We start from the raw sequence: 21,720 nt of genomic DNA on the forward strand, positions 1-21,720 counted from the left end.
TGAGACACGTCTCTGAACAAAACGAAGTAGGTTTCTGTATATCCATTCTGCTCTTACAGAATATGTGAAAGTGGACTCAAATATATAAAGGGTATCAGAGAGGCAGAGAAGACAGGCAATGTCTGCTTCCTAGGGATTAATCCCTAACTGATGGTGGCATGTGAAGGAATTTGGAAGAGTTTGAAAAGTAACATGGAACAGAAGTAGAGATTCTTACATTTATTTATCAATGTTATCAGGGTAGACAGCATACAATTTTTTAGTGGCGGTGGGGTACTAGGGATTGAACCCTGGGGACACTCTACCTCTTAGCTATTTACTTCTTGCCAGACTTGTGCCACCATACCTGGCAAGACAAACATTTTATTAAAAATAAAAATCAGTTTTGTTGAGAAGAGACAGAAAATGTAGGGTTTTTTTATGCCTCACTTATTATTTTTCATAGCAGGTAAATACTTTTGTTAAGTAAAAATAACTGAACAATTCTAAAAAGGTCTACATTGGCATTGCTTTTTTCTCTTTGTATTTTTCTGTATCACATCTGGTAAAATACAGTGAGGAAGTGCTTTCCCATATCTTCTATTTGACACTATAAATAAATGATGAAGAACCAGAGTAAATTGTTCCAAAGTTTATTAAAAATTAAAAGCTTCCCAACAATTTTCCCCTCTGAGGAAAGGCTGTAAAAGTTCTAAATCAGATGTCTAGCAAAAATTATTACAAAAATGATGACAGAAACACTGTTTTTACAATGAGTATTAAACATTTAAATGGAAGCTTAAACAATCAAATCTGAAGGGATAAAAATCAAGACTGTCCAGGTAGGTACAGCATCAACAGAGGTGTGTCATGGTTATTTTTATGTATCAATTTGACTTGGCAAATAGATGCCCTGATTATCTAGTTAAAAATAATTTCTGAGCTGGGCATGGGGACATATGCTTGTAATCCCAGTATGTAGGAGGTGGAGACAGGAGGATCGCAGGCTCAAAGCCACCCTCAGCAACTTGGTAAGGCTCTCAGCAACTTAGTCAGATCTTGTTTCAAAATAAAAAATAAATAGGAATGGGGTATAGCTCAGAGATAAAATGCTCCTGGGTTCAATCCTCTGTCTGTCTGTCTGTCTGTCTGTCTGTCTGTCTGTCTGTCTGTCTGTCTCTCTCTCACACATACACACACACACACACACCCTCTGTCTGTCTGTCTGTCTGTCTGTCTGTCTGTCTGGACGCATCTGCAAGGGTATTCTGGAACCAATTAGCATTTGAGTTGGTGGATCCAGTAAAGCAAAATATCCTCTCCAATGTGGGTAGGCATAATCCAGGCTACTGAAGACCTGAATAGAACAAAAAGGTGAAGAAAGGCTGACTTCTCTCTCCTTGACTGCTCTGAAACCCTGGTCCTCTCCTGCCCACAGCTTATGACACAGACTCCTGACCTTCCTGGATCTAAAGCTTGCTGATGGCTGATAGCAGGACTTCACCACCACAATCACATCAGCCAATTCTTTACAGTATCTCTCATTGGTTCTCGATCTCTGGAGAACCCTAATAAAAATAGAAGTGGCAAGAGTAAAATAATAATACTTGCTGTTTAATAAACCGCCTTCTGAACAAAGACAAATTTAAGGACAACATTCAGAAAATAAGTTTTATGTCTTGCAAGAAAACAAATCTTTCTTCTGAATATGTTAGAGATAGAAAATGAGCTGGGCGTGGTGGCACACACTTGTAATCCCAGTACTTGGAAGGCCGAGACAGGAGGATCGAAGGTTCTTGGCCAGTCTGAGCTACTTAGTGAGGCCCTCAATAACTTATTGAGACCCTGTTTCAAAATAAAGAATAATAAATAGGGCTGGGGGGGTATAGCTAGGAAGTAAAACGCCCCCAGAGTTCAATCCCTAGTACTGCAGATAGAGATAGAGATAGAGATAGAGAGAGAGAGAGAGAGAGAAGAAATGAATTTTAAAAATTGTTATTGCCAGCCGGTCGTGGTGGTGCACACTTGTAATCCCAGCATTTGGGAGGCTGAGACTGGAGGATTGTGGTTCTTGGACAGCTTCAGCTACTTAGTGAGGCCCTCCACAACTGAGTGAGACCATGTTTCAAACTAAATAATAAAAAATAGGACGGGGGGTATAGCTCAGAGGTTGAATACCCTTGTGTTCCATCCCCAGACCCCCCCCCACACACACAAATAAAAAATTGTTATTGCTTTTTAAGAAGAGTGCCTGATTTAGAGAAAATTGATAACAAGAAAGGACCTTAAAGGGCTTTTATTTCTCACTTCTGCCATCTGTGTACAGCATCTGAAATCACTGCCACCTTCTTTTCTGGAAACTGCTGCCACTTATCCATCTATGACACTAACTCTTCTAACATTTTTTCTTCTTTCAATAGGTTACTGAATGAGTCATAGGCAAGCATTTAAGACAAAAGTAAATAAAAGATGATCCAGATACCCATGATGCTTACAGTCAAACAGGGTAAACACAGGTAAATTAACCACTACTGTGCTTTGAGAGGTATACTTAGACAAAGGGAATCAAAACTCACCCTGAAGAAGAGGAATTAAATAGGACCTTGAATAGGTGAAAGGGTGGTTTAGGAGTAAAAGGAACCAAAAGTGACACAGAGAGGGAGAGGAGAGGAGAGGAGAGGAGAGGAGAGGGAGGGAGGGAGGGAGGGAGAGGGAGGGAGGGAGGGAGGGAGAGAGAGAGAGAGAGAGAGAGAGAGAGAGTTAGAGTTTTAGATACCTTTTTTTGCCACAACTTAGAGAAAGTTTATTTCAGATTATTATTTCAGAGGTTCCACTCACAGTCAGCCAGTTCCAAGAGAGAAACCAAGGCAGCACTGTGTGTGGAGGAGAAAAACTGTTCATACATCACAGCAGCAGGAAGCAGAGAGCCAGAGAAAGGGACCAGGGTCAGAAATGGTCCCTAAGGCCACACCACCGATGACCTATCTCCTTCAGTCGCAGCCTACCTGCCTACAGTTACCACCCAGTAGGTCCATTCATCCTATCAACCCATCAATGGATTTATCAATTGATCTCTGATCAATTATTCTACTTCTGAACATATTTGCATTGCTAACACATGAGCTTTTTCTAGAGGACATTGTAAATCCAAACCGTAAGAAGGAATGAAAGTTCATCACATTTCAAGAAACTATATTCATTAATTCAGTCAACAAGTATTTACTGACTAACCATCTACTACTAGGCACTTAACTGAGAGCTGAGCATTTAATGGTAAGAAAATTCTAGCATGAACTACTTCCTTTATATTAAGAGTAAAAGACAAATATCAACCAAATAATTATACCACTTCAAGGATAATTATCCTCTGAAGAAATATTCAGAAGGAAAGATCATTCCATAAAGGTAAAAATTCTTGCCTCCCATGGGGATGGAGATGGTTTAAGAAGACTTGTGTGAGAAATGATTCTTAAACTGACATATAAAAGATGAGTGAGTAGTAGTTATCTAAGTAAAAGGAAAAAATTAATTCAGGACAGTGTCACAAAGATGAGAAAACAAAACAAACAAAAAACAGGTAGGCAAGTAATAAATAATGGAGGACCTTGAAAGTTATAATAGGCATTTTAGATTTCAGTCTTCATCCTAAAAGTTGGGTAAGTCTTTAAAATGAAGAATTTTGTGCTGCATTTGTGACACAGATTTGCACTTAAGATCATGTGGACTCTGCTGTAAATTGAAAAAGGAAGAGATGTGGGTAGAACCCCTTGGCAGTCTATTCACTTACTGAACAAATACTTATTAAGCACCTATTAAGTGGCAAGTACTGCTGGAGTACTGCAGATATGAGAATAAAAAAGATCCTTGTCCTTAATAGTACAATCTATACTATTAAGGGGGACAGAAAGTCAAATAAGCATTCAGTCTATAAAGTTGTGAGTGGTAAATGTTATGAATGAAAATAAAGTAGTGCCAGAGAATGGTGAAGGAGGAAAAGTAGAAAAGATTTATCACATGTTACTGGGAATCTAGGCTACAAATGATGACAGCTTGGATTAAGATGGCAGCAGTGAGAAAAGTGGGTGTATTAAAAGCTATCAGAAACCAGGTGTGCTGCTGCACATATATAATCCTAGTACTTGGGAGGCTGAGACAGGAGGATCACAGGTTTGCAGCTAGCCTCAATAACTCAGTGAGGTCCTCCACAACACAGTGATATTAGAGTGAAGGCTGAGTGAGAAGAGAGAAAATGGATATAGTAAGACTAGACAGGACTAAAATCTTAAATTGTTAAATGCAAGAGATGGGCAATCGAATGACAGCTTGAGGGAAACATGAGAGTCTATACATTTTCGTGGTTCTTTCTCTTTGGTTTTTGGATTATAGAGGCACACATTCAAAAAGGTACCATTAAGAAGAAAGAACTACATATACAATAGGCAGAAAGATCTGTACTAAGGCAAAAAGCATTTAAGAGTTGGAAAGGGAAAGATGCAGGAACATTCAGAAGATATAAGCTGAGTCAAAGGGAGGAGTTTAATGTGATTCTCTGGCTCAGAGTTTAGGTGACTAGACTGTTTTACTTTTAGGAAGAGAAAAAATGCTAATGTTAAGAGAGGGAAAAAAAGGTCTATAAGAAGGAAATGAAAAAGAGTTCTGCTTTATAAAATGAACTTATGGTTATATTTGATATCCAGTGGAAATACTCAATAGACACTTAGATATTTCAGAGCTCAGCATGAGATGAATAAGCTCACTAGTACATGGGTAGTAGGTAACAACATGGGTTTTTACACTATTATCTCAAAAGTACATTAGGGGAAAAAAACAGTTAAGGAATAAAGTTCAGAACAGAGCCCTGGGGAGTCTTTAAGATGTAACACAAAATGTGCAAGATATTCATATCTATTTAAATCCACTACTGCTTCCTTCCTAGCTTCTGAAATTTCAAGAGAAATGTCTACTTTTATATATTTCAAAGCTGACAAATACAAGAAAACCGAAATGAATCTTTTCCCACTGATACTACTATACTATTGATTATTTATACTAACACCACTGAATACTATACTTTAGCAACATACCTATGATGAAATATTTTCAAAATTGTTATCAGGACTGTAAATAGTCTCTTAAAACCACTTTGGTAAACAGTATGGAGGATCCTCCGAAGAATGAGAATGAACTATGATCCAGCAATACCACTTTTGGGAATCTACCAAAAAATGGAAATCAAACTACCAAACTAATGCATACATATCTATGTTCATAGCCACACAATTCACAACTGCCAAACTATGAAACCAGCCAAGATGTCCATCAACAGATGAATAGATTACAAAACTATGGGATATATACACAATGGAATTTTAATCAGCCATAAAGAACATAATCACATCATTTACAGGGAAATGGATGGAACTGGCGAACATTACGCTAAGTGAGATTAGTCACAAAAAAAATAAGAAATTGGATACTGTCCCTAATATGCAGAAGCTAGGGAGAAAATGGGTCATAGGAGGAACTCTACATGAAGAAGGAGATACTATAAATGAGCAAATAAGGCGACCTGACAGGGATGGGAGGGTAGAAGAGGGAAATTCCCTAATGTACATGTACATTCACAAACATATCAAAGTCAATCACTAAGCCAAACATGGCAAGGAGGGAGGAGGGAGGGAATGGGGTGGGAATTGGGTAAGGGCTAATTGAGTGATGTGTGCATGTGTGCCTCTAACATCTTGTACTCCATTAAGATGTATGACTATAATGTACCATTCAAAAAATTTTTAAAAAGTCAACATAATATTGGTAAATGTGCTGAACCATGTACGTCGTATTTTTGCTAATGTTAGGGAATTATCTTGAGGTTCAAAAATATAAAGAATAGGATTGTTTTGTATGTCCTACAAGTTCATAAATAATATCAATCATTCAACAAATTTGAGATGCTGAGAATGGAGAATGATAAAGATAAAACACAATGTAAGAGCTTGAGGAGCTCTTAGCCTATATCATGGTACAGGAGTTGGTAAACTATTGCAAAAGGCCAAATTTGGCCCACTGTCTATTTCTGTATATAGTTTTATTGGAATATAGCCACTACCCAATTGTTGCTACACTGTTTATGGCTGCTACTGCACCCAAGTTGAGGAGTTACAACTCAGACTTTAGCCTGCCAAGCCTAAAAACAAAAAGTTTGCCAACTCCCATTAGAGAACAGAGTAAGCCTGTAGAAAATATTATTTCTAGGGAGGGACATCGTCTCAGAGGATTGAAGCAAGTTTAATAGGGCAGGTAATATTTAAAGATATGTAAAAGCTCACCAAAAGCAGGAAAAGAGGTTAAAACAAATCACACGTAAAGGTACAGGATAAGAAGACACTATTTTAAGAAAACAGAAATGGGCTTAGTTCATCTTGTAGACAGGACATTGAAGGTGAAGTAAGCAAGAGAATGGCAATGAAGAAGACTGGTAACCTACAGGAAGGTTAAGTTACTTCGTCAGAAATTTAAATTTGCTATTACCATCAACAGAAGGATCATAATTTATCAAAAAGGATAAAATTCTAATATTTAAGTGTAAGTGTTTTGAAATTAGAATAGCTTCAACATTATCCTTTTATTTTTCCCCCCTGATTTGTATTGATACTGATGTTCCTAAATGAGAGGCGAAAAGTGAGATTATAGATACCCATAGCATCCTGGCTATACAAATGGACATTTTGTTTCATATTTGAATGCCATGCAATTCATCATACTGTCATAGGAAAAAAGACTGGGAACTTTAGCCTTAGAAACCAAAAGCAAATGGAAGTCATAGAGAAGGGAATGGTATGATTGAGTAAAAGTTTTAGAAAGCCTAATTCCAGTGACAAGAGGGGAAAATGGGCAAAGAGATACTATAGGGAAAGCAGTTACTAAACAGGTAATTTGTAAGGCCACATTTAAGGCAGAAGTACAGGGGAAGGAAAAAGGTTTAGAATATATAAAAAGAGACTGACTAGAATATTTGGAGTATATCTCTTCAATAGGCAACTGAAAAGAGGCCCATGCAGAAAATAAGATTTGAAAGTGTTGGTGATTGAAACAGTAGAAATAGATGAAATTTCTTCAGGGGTAGTTATCACATGGATTGAGGAAATTAAAAAAAAAAAAAAGAGAGGAAAACCCCATATTTAATATGCAGAGTAAGAATAGAAAAGAAACAGGGAAAAAACCCCAAAAAAGTGATGCTACAGAAGTGCATAAATTCAAGAAAATAGCTGATAACACAGTCAAGTTGAGATACAGTCGTAGGATCTCTCAGTGACAAAGTATAAGATAATGCATAGAGGTATAGCAACCAAAGGTTAATCTATAGGAAAAAGAACCATGAGCCACTCCTGGAAAAGGACAAAGGGTGTGATTCAGAGAAACGTGGGCTGTAATCCTAGATCTGCTATCTTGAAGAAGTTAAATTTTCTAAGCTTCAGCTTTCAACCTACAACATGTATACACCATTGAACATGATTAATCTAAAAATTCAAAAAGCTTCAAAATCAGAAACTTCTTGGGACTCAATATGATGCCACAAGTGAGAAATCCCACACCTGACTTCATGTGATAGACTACAGTCAAAAAACAAGCATACTAGCCAGGCTTGGGAGGTGGAGACAGGAGGTTTGAAGCCAGCTTTGCTGGTTTAAGAGACCCTGTTTCCAAATAAAAATATAAAATAGGTCTGGGAGTGTAGCCTGGAGGTAGAAGACCTCTGGGTTCCATCCCCAGTACCACACACAAACAAAAAAAAACCCCTACAAGTACACTAAAAACACTGTAAAATTACCTTCAGGCTATGTGTAAAATGTATAAAAAGTCCAAAAATGAAATTTGTGTTTTGACTTGTGCTCTATCCCTAAGATATGTGTACACAAATAGTCTAAAATCCTGAAATCATGTGATACTCAATCTCTAACAGTACTTATACAGGAGTGTGGTAAGAAATAAGATAATGTACTTAGAATTGTACCTAGCACATAAAAAGTAACCTAATGTTGACACTTACCACTAAAATCACTTTTACTGGGAAAGGAAAACCATGAAATCATTGTAAATTACTTTTTAAGACAACTCTGCTTTGGAGCCAGAGGGACAGTTGTCAAGGAGGATACAAAACATGATCATTTTTACATAAAACTATAGAACATCTTAACTGGACCCACTGTGTGAAATTATACAGCAATATAAATAAGGGAATTAACTTACAACATAACATGCCATAATTGGGTCTTCTGTGTGAGAAAAAAGAAAACTAAAGGATACAATAAAAGTCTATATGAAAGATTTCTCGTACTGTCCAGAGAAAATAGAAGAAATGACCAGCAGATGGAGCCCTCTAGAATGTGCTGGTAGGCTAAACTTCATAGTAAAGAAGGATTTCATTATGATGTCTAAATTTTATTTCTTAAAGAGATTTAAAACTGTTTTAGTGATCAAGTAACTTTGGTAGTAGCAAGTCTTCCAACACATCTCAACACTGATATTAATATTTTAGTTAGCCAACAGATATTTTAGAATATAAAATATCAAGGTATCTCTAATATCTTAGGTAATTCGGGCTTTGAGATTGAATAATGTAACAAGAGTGATTTGATTTTGAGATGCTCCTGGGAAATTTGCAAGGGTAAGAAACCAGGCCTTGGCCCATAAAACACCTGTCAAGTCAAGCTTAAATCAGTCTAAGAAAGCTCGGGATCCCCTATTTCTTTTTTACCCTGTGACCACTAACATAAGACCAAATTATTCTTTTGTGATTATTTCTAAGCTTTTTCACCCTTAGAAGAACTACTAGTTAACTACACAGGCCTATCCCCAAAGGAAAATCAAAGTTACTAGGTGATAAAAAAAAAAAAAAGCAACTAAGCCGGGCGTGGTGGTGCACGCTTGTAATCCAGGCGCTTGGGAGCCTGAGAAAGGAGATCGCACAGATTCGAAGCCAGCCTTCAGCTACTGAGTGAGGTTTTCAGTAACTTAGCAAGACCCTGTTTCCAAAAAAGTATAAAAAAATAAGTCTGAGAGTATAGCCTGGAGGTAGAAAGCCTCTGGGTTCCACCCCTAGTACTAGAAAAAAAAAAAAAAAAAAGCAACTAAATCGAGAGGCAAATTTTAGCCTTATTGGGTAAATATCTATACCCACTTGTCTAAAAACTTACAAGAATCTGCTAGAAAAATCTTAAGATTAATGTTAAGACAACAAATTAATTTGAAGGTTCCAGCAAAGGAACTGTGAAGACCTGTATGTATGAATTAAAACAGGATCAATATTGATTATATATTAGATGACAACATCCACAACCCACAGATTCTCATTTCCTAAACAGGGCTTGTTCAGGAGTTGTGCCCAAAACAAAATGTATAGATATAACGATTATGTTTTTAAGACATACCTACAATTAATATTCATATGGATTTACTGACTTCCTCTTGCTAATTCCCTATACTTCCAAACTCATGTGCTCAAGGAGAAGGATCTATAATTTTAATACTATAAGAAAAACCGAATTATCTTGTAAAATCAAAACAAACAAAAACCCCCAAATACTGAAAAACAAAATTTCCACAGAATCCATATGTTGCCTAAAGTCAAATACAAGTAATTTTTTTGCTTACCTATTTAGAATAAGACCATTTTCCTCTTTCAAGAGTTGGAATTTAACTGCCTCAATCCAATTACAAATAATAATGCAAAACATTGTGCGCATCTAGTCCTTAGGGAAGCCTACTTAAGCAGCCTGCCTATATAGGGGCATTCATACGCAAAAATATGAAGTAAATTAGATAATTCTGGATGACAAGATAAAATGCCTCTCATGCTCCGCTGTAACAGTAATAGCACATAAATTAGGGAGAACTAAATAAAGTAGGTAGAAAAACCTGTAAACTTTCATTCTGGGGACACTTAGTGTAAAACCTTAACTACTTTGTATCAGAGACATAATGCCTAATGAATAAGTCAATCATATTATATATAAGTTCTCCATTACCCATAGATTCAAATTATGAATCCTCTGGTTTCAGTTTGTTTAGGCTGAACACTTTATTACTTAATACTATCGGCTAAATGAGACAGATGCTGAAAACTTAGCAATATGTTTAAGAAAGTATGAAATAGTCTTAGCCCTTACACAAAGTGACTTGGTTCTAATTTTCAATTCTAGGTTTGAATTCCCGGGAGATAGCAACAGCAACTCCAAAGGGATTTGCCCTATTTTTTCAATACTGCTATGTAATTAAGGGGAAAAAAAGTAAAACTGAATCATAAAATTTTACTTATTCTGTGGATGGTGTGGGTAGGAAGACCTTAGCATAACCCAGTTTTAGTGAAGAAAAGCACTTTGATTTAACCTAGTGTTACATAGAAGGTGTCACAGATCACAGCATGCCATTCTTCTTCAAATTTCAAAAACCTGAATACGAAAATAATGCATACTGTCCCTCTTATTACTACCACCACAAATATGAATGGCCAATGGAAACTCAGCAGTTTTGGACCTATCAAAGAGTTTGTGAGTGCTTGGAACCTTCCAACTTCTAGATGATCCACTGACTTTGAAGCCAGATTCTCACCTGCTCTGTCAGGGCTAGAGGATCACACACAGCGACCCGAGCTCTGGCAACAACCTCAAGTTCGCCGTAGGGTGTGTCCAGGTCGCTGGACAGCCGGCCCTGCCGCCCCCGGCGCGAGGGTGCCGCCCCCGACCGACTCCTTCCCGCGTGACGGGGGGCAGGGGGCGGGGAGACCGGAGCGGAGCCCCCTCCTCCAGCTCCTTCCCAAGGAGCCCGAGACCGGCCCCGCCGGGCCTCCACGACCACCGCCCGGGGCCGGAGAGCTAGGGGTCGTCCCCGCGGGGCGGGAGGAGGCGCACCAGGGCTGGGCTTACCCTCCGCCGCCTCCTACACGCTGCAGCCGCCCCGCTTCCCTGCGGAGCAGCCCGAAGCACTGCGTCCAGCAGCAGTTCCCCATCGCATGCCTCCCGGGAGCCGCCGCCGCTCGCCGCCTCCTCCCGCTCAGAGCCGGAGCCCGGGTCCGGCAGCCGCATCCGCGCGGCGCCCGGCGAGAGGGTTGGGCGAGGGCGGGCCGGCCGGAGCGCGGCGGCGAGGGCTGGGCGCCCGGAGGGTCCGGCTCCAACAAAGGCCGAGGCTACTGGGGCGGCCGCCGGAACGCCGCCGCGCGCGCGAGGGCCGCGGGGCTGCGGGGCTCGGACTCCGGCGCCCGCCGCATAGCCCGTCACCTCGGCCCCTGGCCCAGCCCGAGTGAGCGCCTCGGCCGCCGCGCAGGCCAGCCCGCCACAGGCCCCGCCCTCCCGCGCGCCGGCCCGCCTCGCCTCGCCGCCGACGCCGCCACGCCCCCGCCGCTCCTGGGCCGCGATTGGGCGCGCGTCCCGGAGGCCCGCCTCTTCCGACTTCCGGGTGGCGTCACTTCCGCAGGCGGCAGGTTCTTCCGCCTCGGTCTCGGAGCTCCCGGGCCACCTGGGTGTGGGTGTTTCTGTTGGACCTTGGCCAGACTGGAGTTCCTTTTCTCCTGGCAGTTTCCGGTCCCTGGTCCACGTGCCGGTTCCGCGTGATCTGGGCTCCGAACTTTGAACCAACACCTCGAGAGCGGCGAACCTGCAGCCCTGGCGGAAGTCATCGAGTGTGAAAGGGAGTTTCTCTGTGCTGCTCACGCTTAGTGTTTTGTCAATGCACCGTTGTTGGAAATAGATTTAGGGGAACTGATTGAAATTACTTTGCATGCACCTAAGTGTTTTTTCTTCCGGATCTCTCCTTTGTGGCTCCATCTCCATACATACTCTCAGTGTAGCAGGGAATGGTACATCAGTGGCCAGGTTTTGTTCTGTTCAAAATAAAATCTTCAAGTAATTTTAGGTAAGGCAGTTGAGACGCAGGAAATCGGCCAGAGGACTCGAGTTTGTTTTATTTTTCAGAGACACCATCCTTGGCAATTTAAGCATGCTGCTCAGACTGTTATAAAGGGAAAAACAAGGATCCTAGTCTGTGGCACCCCTCTTCAAATGCTGCTTTGAAATCAGGTTTATGTCAGCAGGTGACCTTAAAACTAGATATAAGACGTAGGTTAGTTAATGCCTAGTTATTGGACATGATGCTTTATTGACTGACCAGACACGTGGACTTTTAGCCTATTATAATTAATCCTAGTGAAATTGTTATATTTTAGAAAATTCTTAATGACAAAATGCATTTTGAATTACTCATTTTCTTGGTTTTTGAAATCCAGACAAACTAATATTTCAGTATTAGGGCGGCTGCTTAACTAGTTTCATTTGGGTCTTGGTCGTTTTGGAAATCAATTGTACAGAATAATATTCACCCAGTGATCTGTTGTCACTCCATGAATGTTAAAGGACTGGATGACTTCCTAAATAGTGACTGTATTTTCTCTCCACTTTCAGTCCCTGGAGTCAAGCAAATATATTAACGAAATAGTCTTTAAAACTTACAGATGTTTAAGGGAACTGGTATACCTGTGGAATATTACTCATCAACAAAAAGGAACACACTTATTGATGAACATACCTTGAATGAATCTTCTATGAATTATGTAGAATAAAAAAGCCAATCTCAAAAGCTCAGATTCCTGGAATCCCAGTACTTGGGAGGCTGAGAAAATTTTTAAATCTGGCCCATCATCAGAAAATAGTAGTTGATAACCAGTTCAGTTTTTTTTCTTTCTTTCTTTCTTTCTTTTTTTTTTTTTTTTTTTTTTGCGATACTGGGGATGGAATCCAGGGCATTCTACCTCTGAGAGACAGCCCCACCCCTATTTTTTATTCTTTATTTTGAAACAGGGTTTACTGAGTTGCAAAGGGCCTCACTAAGTAGCTGAGGCTGTCCGAGAACCGCGATTCTCCTGTCTTAGCCTCCCAAATGTTGGGATTACAAGCGTGTGCTACAACGCCCAGCTCAGTTCAGTTAAAGTTTTTTTTTTTTGTGTGTGTGTGTGTGATAATGGAGGTGGAACCCAGGGGCTTCTACCTCCGGGCTATAGTCCCAGGCCTATTTTATATTTTATTTGGAAACAAGGTCTCACTAAATTTCTGAGAACCTCACTGAGTAGCTGAACCTGTGCGATCCTCTTGTTTCAGCCTCCCAAGCGCAGGGATAACAAGGGTGCTTCACCATGCCTGGCTCAATTAAAGTTTGATAACCAATACAGACATTTAGAAAGTTAAGAGAACTTGAATGTGGGTAGATAATACATAGCAGAAAGCTACTTAACATTTTCTTTTTAGAAATTACCAAGCTCTCTCTCTCTATAGATATACCTCCAAGCTAATATGAGAGGTATTTGGAATTTATCATCATGCACATTTTCACTGAAAATGAAATTTAACATCAAGAATCTTGCTTTTGTTGTAACATAATTTTGACATTTTTAAAAAGCTATGTGAAGATCTACTATTATTTAAGCAAACTTGGCAGGAAGAAACCCCACAATTGGAAGGGGTGTTTGTGAGGTAGAAGAACTTTATCTTATAGGTGAGAAATAGTTAATAGAGCAATTAAGTAATTTTCCCAAGGTCATACAATGGATTAAAAGGATAACATGAAGAAAACCCAGGTTTCCTGACAGTGAGGCTCGTGTTCCTGCCATGGTACAGTATACTTCCCTGTTGGGACCCAGAGGAAGTACAAGCCAGTGGTGAGGGCATGACCTAGCTCACCCACACAGCTGCAGATGTGCTCTCATCCCTGTGCACCCACAAATGAGCACTTAGTTATATATGCATGACTAGGTAATACACAACAAGCACATGAACATTGTATTGTGATATGTGCCATTTTCCCCAGAACCCTATGTAAGGGATGGGTCTGTAAAAATGAGGCTCCTCTTCTCTTCCAGATGGTGACTATGCATGCTTTCTTTTTGCTGGGAATCTCACTGCCAAAATCTTCCCTGCAACCACACCTGACTCCTGACAACTGGTGTAGTCAGCAGGATAAGGTGAGCACTTCCAGTGCCCCCCTGGAGGAGCAGCCATGGGAGGAATAACCCAGGGTGGAGGAAATGTGGCCCTTGGCCTTCCTGTAGTTCCCAGTAGCAGATTATAGAGCATTGGGGTATCCCCAGCCAAATGAAATCTGGAAGGCTTTAAAGGTGCTCAAGCTATAACAGCCAAGTCCTTGGCACTACAAGAGTAAGGCTTGGAGGGGGGTGGAAAAGATGTCCAGTATGAGTGGAGCTTGCTGGCCCCTCACCTGCCCCCATGCTGGGTTGCTTAAAGGGATCCTGACCCACTGGATGATGAGCAGAGACCAGTAGGCTGCCAGCATGGACAGCAGGGATAGAGCTTAGTGGGAGGCCAACCCTTCAGCTGCCCCAGGATGAGTGGGCCCAGCAGCTGCTGGATGTGGTTGAGCAGTGGTAGTTAGAACTCCTAGATACCATCGCTGCCTGTGAGAAAAGAAAGAATGCCAGAGACTGAGTAAAGAGATGTGCCCCACTGACTTTGGGAACCAGACATCTGCCCCTAAGCCATAAGACATATATATCCCCCACAGCAGAGTATATTCTAGGGGTGAACATGTTACAGGGATTCACTGTGCAGGTAGCTATTGGAGAATTATGGCTATGGGTGCATTTGGTAAATAGTATTATAAGAGGGCAGCCCCATCATGTTCCCTTACAATTCCTCCAAGCTATGAGGTATGGAAGTACAAGTTACCCGGAGGTGGGTGGGGGAGAACATGAGAAAATTAAGCAATACTGAAGCTAGAAGAGGCAAGTGTAATTTTCCCAGCTTATAGCCCATTCAACTCTCTTTTGTTTAGCCAGTGTGAAACCTGACAGTTCCTGGCACATTATAGTAAACTACTGAGAGTCAAAAGAAAAAAAAGTGACACTGTATTTGCTTATAGCAGTAACCAATATTTCATAACTGATGGATCATCTGTCACAGAACTAGAATAGTCCTATTACATTGTAGACTTGACAAACGACTTTATCCATTGACATTACTCTGGAAAGCCAAGAACAGTTTGCTTTTACCTGGGAAGGGTACCAGTGGACCTTTTTGTTATTGCTTCAGGGATATCTGCCTAGTCCCACCTTGTGTCACAGTCTGGTGGCACAGGATTTGGCCTCTTGGCAGAAGCCTGAGGCTGTATGATTGTACCATTATATTGATGATATTATGCTAACCCTTGATTCTCTTAGAGTTAGAAGAAGCTGCATGCATTATCCAAGCTGCTCTCCAGGAATGGGGCTAGGCTATCAACTAAGACAAGGTCCAGGGGACATAGGTATTCTGTTAAATTCTTGGGAACTGTCTGGTCAGGTAAGAAAAGATGATACTAAAAGCAGTAATAGACAAGATACAGGCCTGTTCTCGACCTGGAATGGTCAGATAGTTACAGATGTATCTGTGTAGGAATACCCCAATTGCATTCTGGTCACAGCTCTAGAAAGGGACAGAGGCTTGCTATTCATTGAAAAATAGTGGTTGTACATGCTGTCCTCTTAGCCTTTGAACCCAGTACAGATACTAGATCAGTGATGGTGCATAATACCTACCCTATTGAAGGCTGGCTGAGGTCCTGGACTCAGGCCCTCCAGACAGGGATAGCCAAACACTGACTCTGATGAAGTGGGGGTGTATGCTTAGAAAAACCAGCAGTTTTCTAGTAGCCTTTTGCCTGAACAGTTACATTACTAGGGCCAATATAGTTCCAAGTGACTGCCCCCTCTGAATGCACAGAACTGGGTGATACCCTCAAGTTCTTAAGTGGAAGGGAAAGCTTTTTGGGGGCCAGTACATTTCCAAGCAACAGCCCCCCTCAGAACCCATGGAAGTTGGTGGTACCTCAACTTCTGAGAAAGGTAAGTGTGTGGTATTAGAACCCATGGAACTAAGAAATGCCCCCAAGTTCATATGAGGAATGGAGAGCCCCAATACTCAGGGAAGTGTGTTAGCAGAACCCATGGAACTGGGAGATGCCCCAAGTTCCTATAAGGAAGTCAAAGCCCCAGTACCCATGGAAGCATGGTATAGGAACCAGGGAAGTGGGAGATACCCCCGAGTCCCAATGAGGAAGGGAAAGTCCTGATACCTGTGGAAGTATGGTGTACTTATGGCTCCTGTCATGGGCGGCTGTGGCCTTACAGCCCACCACATTGATCTTTTGGTATGAGATTGGTGCCAGACACTCCAACCAATGGGCTGAGTTCTGAGTCATCTAGTTAGTCTTCATGAAGGAGACTGAGCCTTTGCATTCCTGTACAGATAGCTGGGAAGTCTACTGCGGACTAACCGTGTGGCTGCCCCAGAGGGCAGCACAAGATTGGGTAGTTAGTTGGGCAATGCCCATTGTGGGGCAAGTATGTGTTTGAGGACCTGTGGACACCGGGCCTCCAGGAAGGAGCTACTGTACATCATGTACCAGAGCATAGGTTTTAGCAGGCCCCTGGTAATTATGTTTCTGATGATTTAGCTAAAGTTTGGGCTCTCTGATAACCCCCAGACCCTTCATTGGTAGCACTGTGGTTACATAAGCTAGCTAGGTGTAGGGGCCTGTACCATGGAGCTCATAGCCCAGCTGTGGGGATTGCCTCTTATCCATGCACAAGCACAAAATTCTATATGACAGTGTCCTTGGTGTACAGAATACAACCCACAGAGATGTAGGGTTCCTATAATCCTGGGGAAAGGTTCCCTGAGCTACTCAACATTTACAGGAATGGCAGGTTGACTACATTGGCCCACTGTGGATGCGTCAGGGGCTTAGTATATTCTGACAGCCAAGGACATGGCCAAGGTTTGGGCTTTGCCTACCTGCAGTACAGGCTAACCAGTGACATATTGTAGCCACCTTTGAATAGTTGTCTGTGGCCTATGTTCAGCCCACGGTAGTGGTAAGTGCCAGAGGTTCTCATTTTATAGGCCAATAGGTTCAGATCTGGGCTAAGAACAATGACATACCCTTGCAGTTGCATGTTCCCTACCAGCCCCTAACAGCTGGACTGAGTGCTTTAAGAGACTCCTAAAAGAGAAGGTGAAGGCTTTGCCCCATTGGAAGAGGTGGCAGGCACAAGTGCCTGTGGCAGTATGGCTTTTAAATGAGCAACCTTACTGCATTGGGCAACCCCCTTAGATAAAGTAATAGAAGGATTTCTTATGCTCTGGAAGTAATAGGAAGCCTGGAGGAACACCAATTGTGACCAGGGTAAGAGGAAAGCTCTCTTGCTCCCTGCACCTAAACCCTTAGCCACAGGGTGGTAAAATGTCTGGGAGTGGCCCTGGCATGTGCAGGTATCTCAGGAGCCACTGTTGCACTCTTGGAGCCATGGGGCCTGGGACAGAAGGCCCACTCTCAATGGGACTCTTGGACAGCTGCCTGTCCTTGTCCAGTACAGGCTTTTGAAAGCCTGTGCTGTCATGACTGTATAGTCCAGTCATGCTTTTGAAAGACTTTGTCCTATTCCATTGTATACTTTGGAGGGGGCTACCACCCCCTCATCTCCCACACAGGTGCTTTGGTATAGTACTATCACTCTGGAGTGATCACTGAGTTTCTTTGCTCAGAAATGCTCTATTAGGGCATTGAGGGTGTAACTCAGTGGTAGAGTGCTTGCTTAGCATGCTGGAGCCCTTGGGTTTGATTCTGCAGCACCTCAATATAAAGCTAAAAATACCCTATTGGCTATTAATTATGTTGCCTCATTTTGAGATCAGTTACTATTATTATGTTTTTCTGATATGTTAAGTAATCCCTGAAAGGAGAATTCTGTGTTCTCTGTTGCCATACCAGTCTAAACTTATGCTGGTCTGAACCAGTCAGGACTCATAAAAAGACCATTCATCTAAATGGCTGATAAGGACATATCCTGTTGTAATAGGCCAAGTTGGTCCCACATCCATCTTGTTGTGACAGACCAGTTTGTTCCCACATCCCATTTCCCACAAGAAAAGGAAACCGGAATCCATATATAAAACTCTGAGGTCCAGAAGATAAGAGTGTCTCATTTGAGCACTCTGTCTCACTCTTCTCCATGCATGAGGCACTCTCCTGTCACTATAATAACCTATTTTAGCAGTGCATTCAGGTTTTTCTGGCTCTCTATTTCTATGTTACACTGGGAAAAGGACCCACAGCATCAATGAAACCATAACAGTTTTGGCACCCAATGGGGGGGATCAACAGAGACACCAGCAGTGGTCTGGCACCATGTATTGTGCAAGGTCAGTGACTCCCCCCAAGCTAGATCAAAACCTCACAGATGACTAGGGATTTAGCACTGCAAGGCTCTTTATGGCTGTGGAGCATCCCTGGCCACAGCTTAGCTATGGCTGAATCTCCAAGGGAGGAGAATCGTCCCTATAACTACTGTAGGACAGATGCTATTAAACTCACTGATAGCTATTAAGTGATCCATAGCCTCTCACCCTATGGGGTAATGGCTTTTGCCACCTGTTGTCACACAAATGAGACTAAACTGGTGCTATGGCTTATATTAAGGTTCCAGGGAAACCCATCCTGATCTTGTAAGGTACCCCCAATGAGTGCCTGCCAATTTTGTCCCTGCCTAAAATGGGAAAATCTTTTAAAAGCCCTGTGGGAAGCTAAGCTTGGGGAAAGCACCCGCTTTCTTATGTATCAGACTCAGCAATGGGAGCCACAGGGACCTCTGGGCTCTGGGCTCTGGGCCCTGCCTCTTCATCACCTGACAGAACATAGTCCTTGCATGCATCTAGAAACCTTTAATATAGGATTCAGAAGGGAGGAATGTCTATGGGTAGTTATTACTGCTCTTCTCTCATCCTTAGGTCTTTATCCCCATTTAACCCATGCCATATTCTCCTTAAAGCATAAAAAGACAGATGAAAGGCAGGATCCTCCCACACTTGAGATCTTAGCCCTAATAGCCACCATCTGTACTGGCTGCTGCTAGTGTTTGGGAGCTGCAGTGTTTTATTAATTGGAAATACCATGCTGAATTTGTTGATAAGTTATTATAAGTCTTTTGGTTGAGTTTGTTAGATCTTCTAAGTATAGTATCATGCCATCCACAAATAGTGAAAGTTTAGTTTTTTTTTTCTCTATTTGTACTTCTTTGATTTCCTTTTCTTGCCTTATTGCTCTGGCTAGAGTCTCAAGTACTATATTGAAAAGAAGTGGTGATAATGGACATCCTTGTCATGTTTCTGTTTTTAGGGGGAAGTCTCACAGTTTTTCTTCATTTAAAATGATGTTGGACCGGGCATGGTGGCGCACGCTTGTAATCCCCGTGCTTGGAAGGCAGAGACAGGAGGATCTCACAGGTTCGAAGCCAGCCTCGCTGGTTTAAGAGACCCTGTTTACAAATAAAATTTTTAAAGAGGTCTGGGAATGTAGCCCAAAGGTAGAAGGGTTTCCAGGAACCCCAGTACCACCAAAAAAAAAAAAAAAAAAAAAAAAAAAATTATGTTGGCTGTGGGCCTATTGTAGATTGCCTTTATAATGTTAAGATATGTTCCTTCTATTCCAATTCTCTGCAGTGCTTTTAGCATAAATAGATGTTGGATTTTGTCAAATGCATTTTCAGCATCTATTGAAATGATCATGTGATTTTTGTCTTTAGTTCTGTTTATGTGATGAATTACATGGATTGATTTTTGTATGTTGAACCAGACTTGCATCCCTGGGATGAACCTTACTTGGTCATGGTATATGATTTTCTTAACGTGGTTTTGAATGCGTGTTGCTAGTATTTTGTTTAGCAGTTTTGCATCCAAGTTTACCAGTGATATAGATTTATAGTTTTCCTTCCTTGAGCTGTCTTGGGATATAAGAGAGGATATAGGAGACCCTACCTGGAAAAAGAGAGGGGGGAACAACAGGCAGGGAAGGATGAATTGAGATGGGGCAAGAATGGCAAAGCCCCATGCTTTTAGAGGACATCCCTGGTGGACTGTGAGGCCACTCTCACGAAGCCTGGTTAAACTCGCTCCCTATCTTGTTTCTGTCACAGGGTGCAAGGGAGGAAAGAGGCCTCCCAAACACCCCCCCCCCCAACAATATGCCCTTTTTCTCTTCTATGTGATCCCAGCAGTTCAAGGTGGAAGCTCAAACTCCCCTGGCATGTATTCTCCAATATTGAGATAAGTTCTGGCCCCAGATCTGAAAGAAAAAAGCCTTTCTGCCATCTGCAAGTGTCATTCTTTGCACATCATAGACAAGAGCTCTGGTAAGGAAAACAGCCATTTCAAAATTGGCTCAAAAAGTACAAGCCCCCTGGTGGCAATTACTCCCTATGGCTCTAATGTGGATCCACAACATGCTTTGAAAATTAAATCTTACACTCTTTGAAAAATTATATGTAAGACCCTACCTATTTCAAGATATAGACTTGGCCTCAGAATGTCCATATTAGCAGACTATGTTACTCAGGTGTCTGTTTATCAAAAAAATTTGGGTTAACTCCAAAAGGTACCAGAGGAAAAGGAGAGCCTTTTTTTCCTGTCTGGGGAACTAGTGCTAATATAAAATCTATAGCCAAAAAGGAAAACCCTTGGATTGGCCCATATTCTGTCGTTTTCTCTATCCCTACCATTAGTAAGGTACCTGGCATCGAATCCTGAATACACCATACCAGAGTCAAGTGATGGACTGCTAAAGATTTATCACTGATCCCTGACACACCTGAGACTACCCCAGAATATTCTTTCAAGCCACTAGACAGATTTAAACTCCCACTCAAGAAGACATCTGGTGATATGTAGACGGATGATTGATAGTCCTGCCCTTTAATCTCCTTTCTTTTGGGGGGTGGCTCTCTTGGGTGTAGCAACAACCCTTTGTTATTTGATGATGATCCTATTGTGTTACCTGAGGAATTCAACCATGCCCACTCCTAAACTCTGCCTTATTAACACTTGCTATCTTAGGGCCGGAAACAACTCTTTCAGAAACATTTCATCCATTTCTGGGCTCACAATCTTCTTTATAAATTAACATGAGCAGTAGCAGAGGGTGAATCATTACAAGATTGTTGGATATGTCATTTCCAACCCATTTCTTGTGTGCATGTGTGTGGTGCTGGAGATTGGACCCAGGAGCATTCTACCTCTGACCTATACTCCCAGGCTGATTTTTTTATTCTTTATTTTGAAACAGGGTCTCACAAAGTTGCAGACGGCCTCACTAAGTAGCTAAGGCTGGCTGTGAAACTGGATTATCTTGTCTCAGCCACCCAAGTACTGGGATTATAAACATGTACTACCATGCCCAGCTCCCAACCCATTTCCAAGAGCACCCCTCACCTATTAAACACTGTTAGCTATTCTCCCAAGCCTGTCTATTAAACAGTGCTTCCTTGGATCTGAGCCTTCTTCAGCTAGTCTCCCTAACTAATGACACAACTCTCAACCTAACCTGTTTTGATTTATCACCATGAGCAAATTTATCCCAAAGCATAGCAGTTGGGCTTTATTGCTGCCCTAATAACACCTATTTTTATACCTGCAACAGCCTAGGCACAACCAAATGCCCCCCTCATCCTGATTGTTTTCACTGAAGTCTCTATTCTCTTTTAAGTTTCTTTTGGAATTCAAATGATCTACCTAAACACCTTGCTACAGGCATTGCATGGATTTCCCCCTCCCTCAATTTATACTTCCTGCCTCTGACTGGACCCATTGGAATACTTGCTGAATTAATTGGACTCGCTGGTACCCTAAAGAATATGATCTATACAATACTTCT

At 41.8% G+C, this 21,720-nt stretch overlaps 1 protein-coding gene across 3 annotated transcripts in view; it reads right to left on the reverse strand.

The window, feature by feature from the left end:
• AP1AR (adaptor related protein complex 1 associated regulatory protein) overlaps positions 1 to 10,984 on the reverse strand; it is a gene marked incomplete at both ends in the record, with an annotated part of 47,790 nt that extends 36,806 nt beyond the window's left edge. For all 3 annotated transcript variants that reach the window (XM_080697899.1, XM_080697898.1, XM_080697897.1), the window contains one exon: positions 10,902 to 10,984. In XM_080697899.1, the coding sequence (XP_080554025.1) occupies positions 10,902 to 10,984 (83 nt within the window). The remainder of the gene's footprint in view (positions 1 to 10,901) is intronic.
• Positions 10,985 to 21,720: the final 10,736 nt, after the last annotated feature.

The sequence above is a fragment of the Muscardinus avellanarius genome (assembly GCF_963383645.1).
Source record: "Muscardinus avellanarius genome assembly, chromosome: 6".
NCBI lineage: Eukaryota > Metazoa > Chordata > Mammalia > Rodentia > Gliridae > Muscardinus > Muscardinus avellanarius.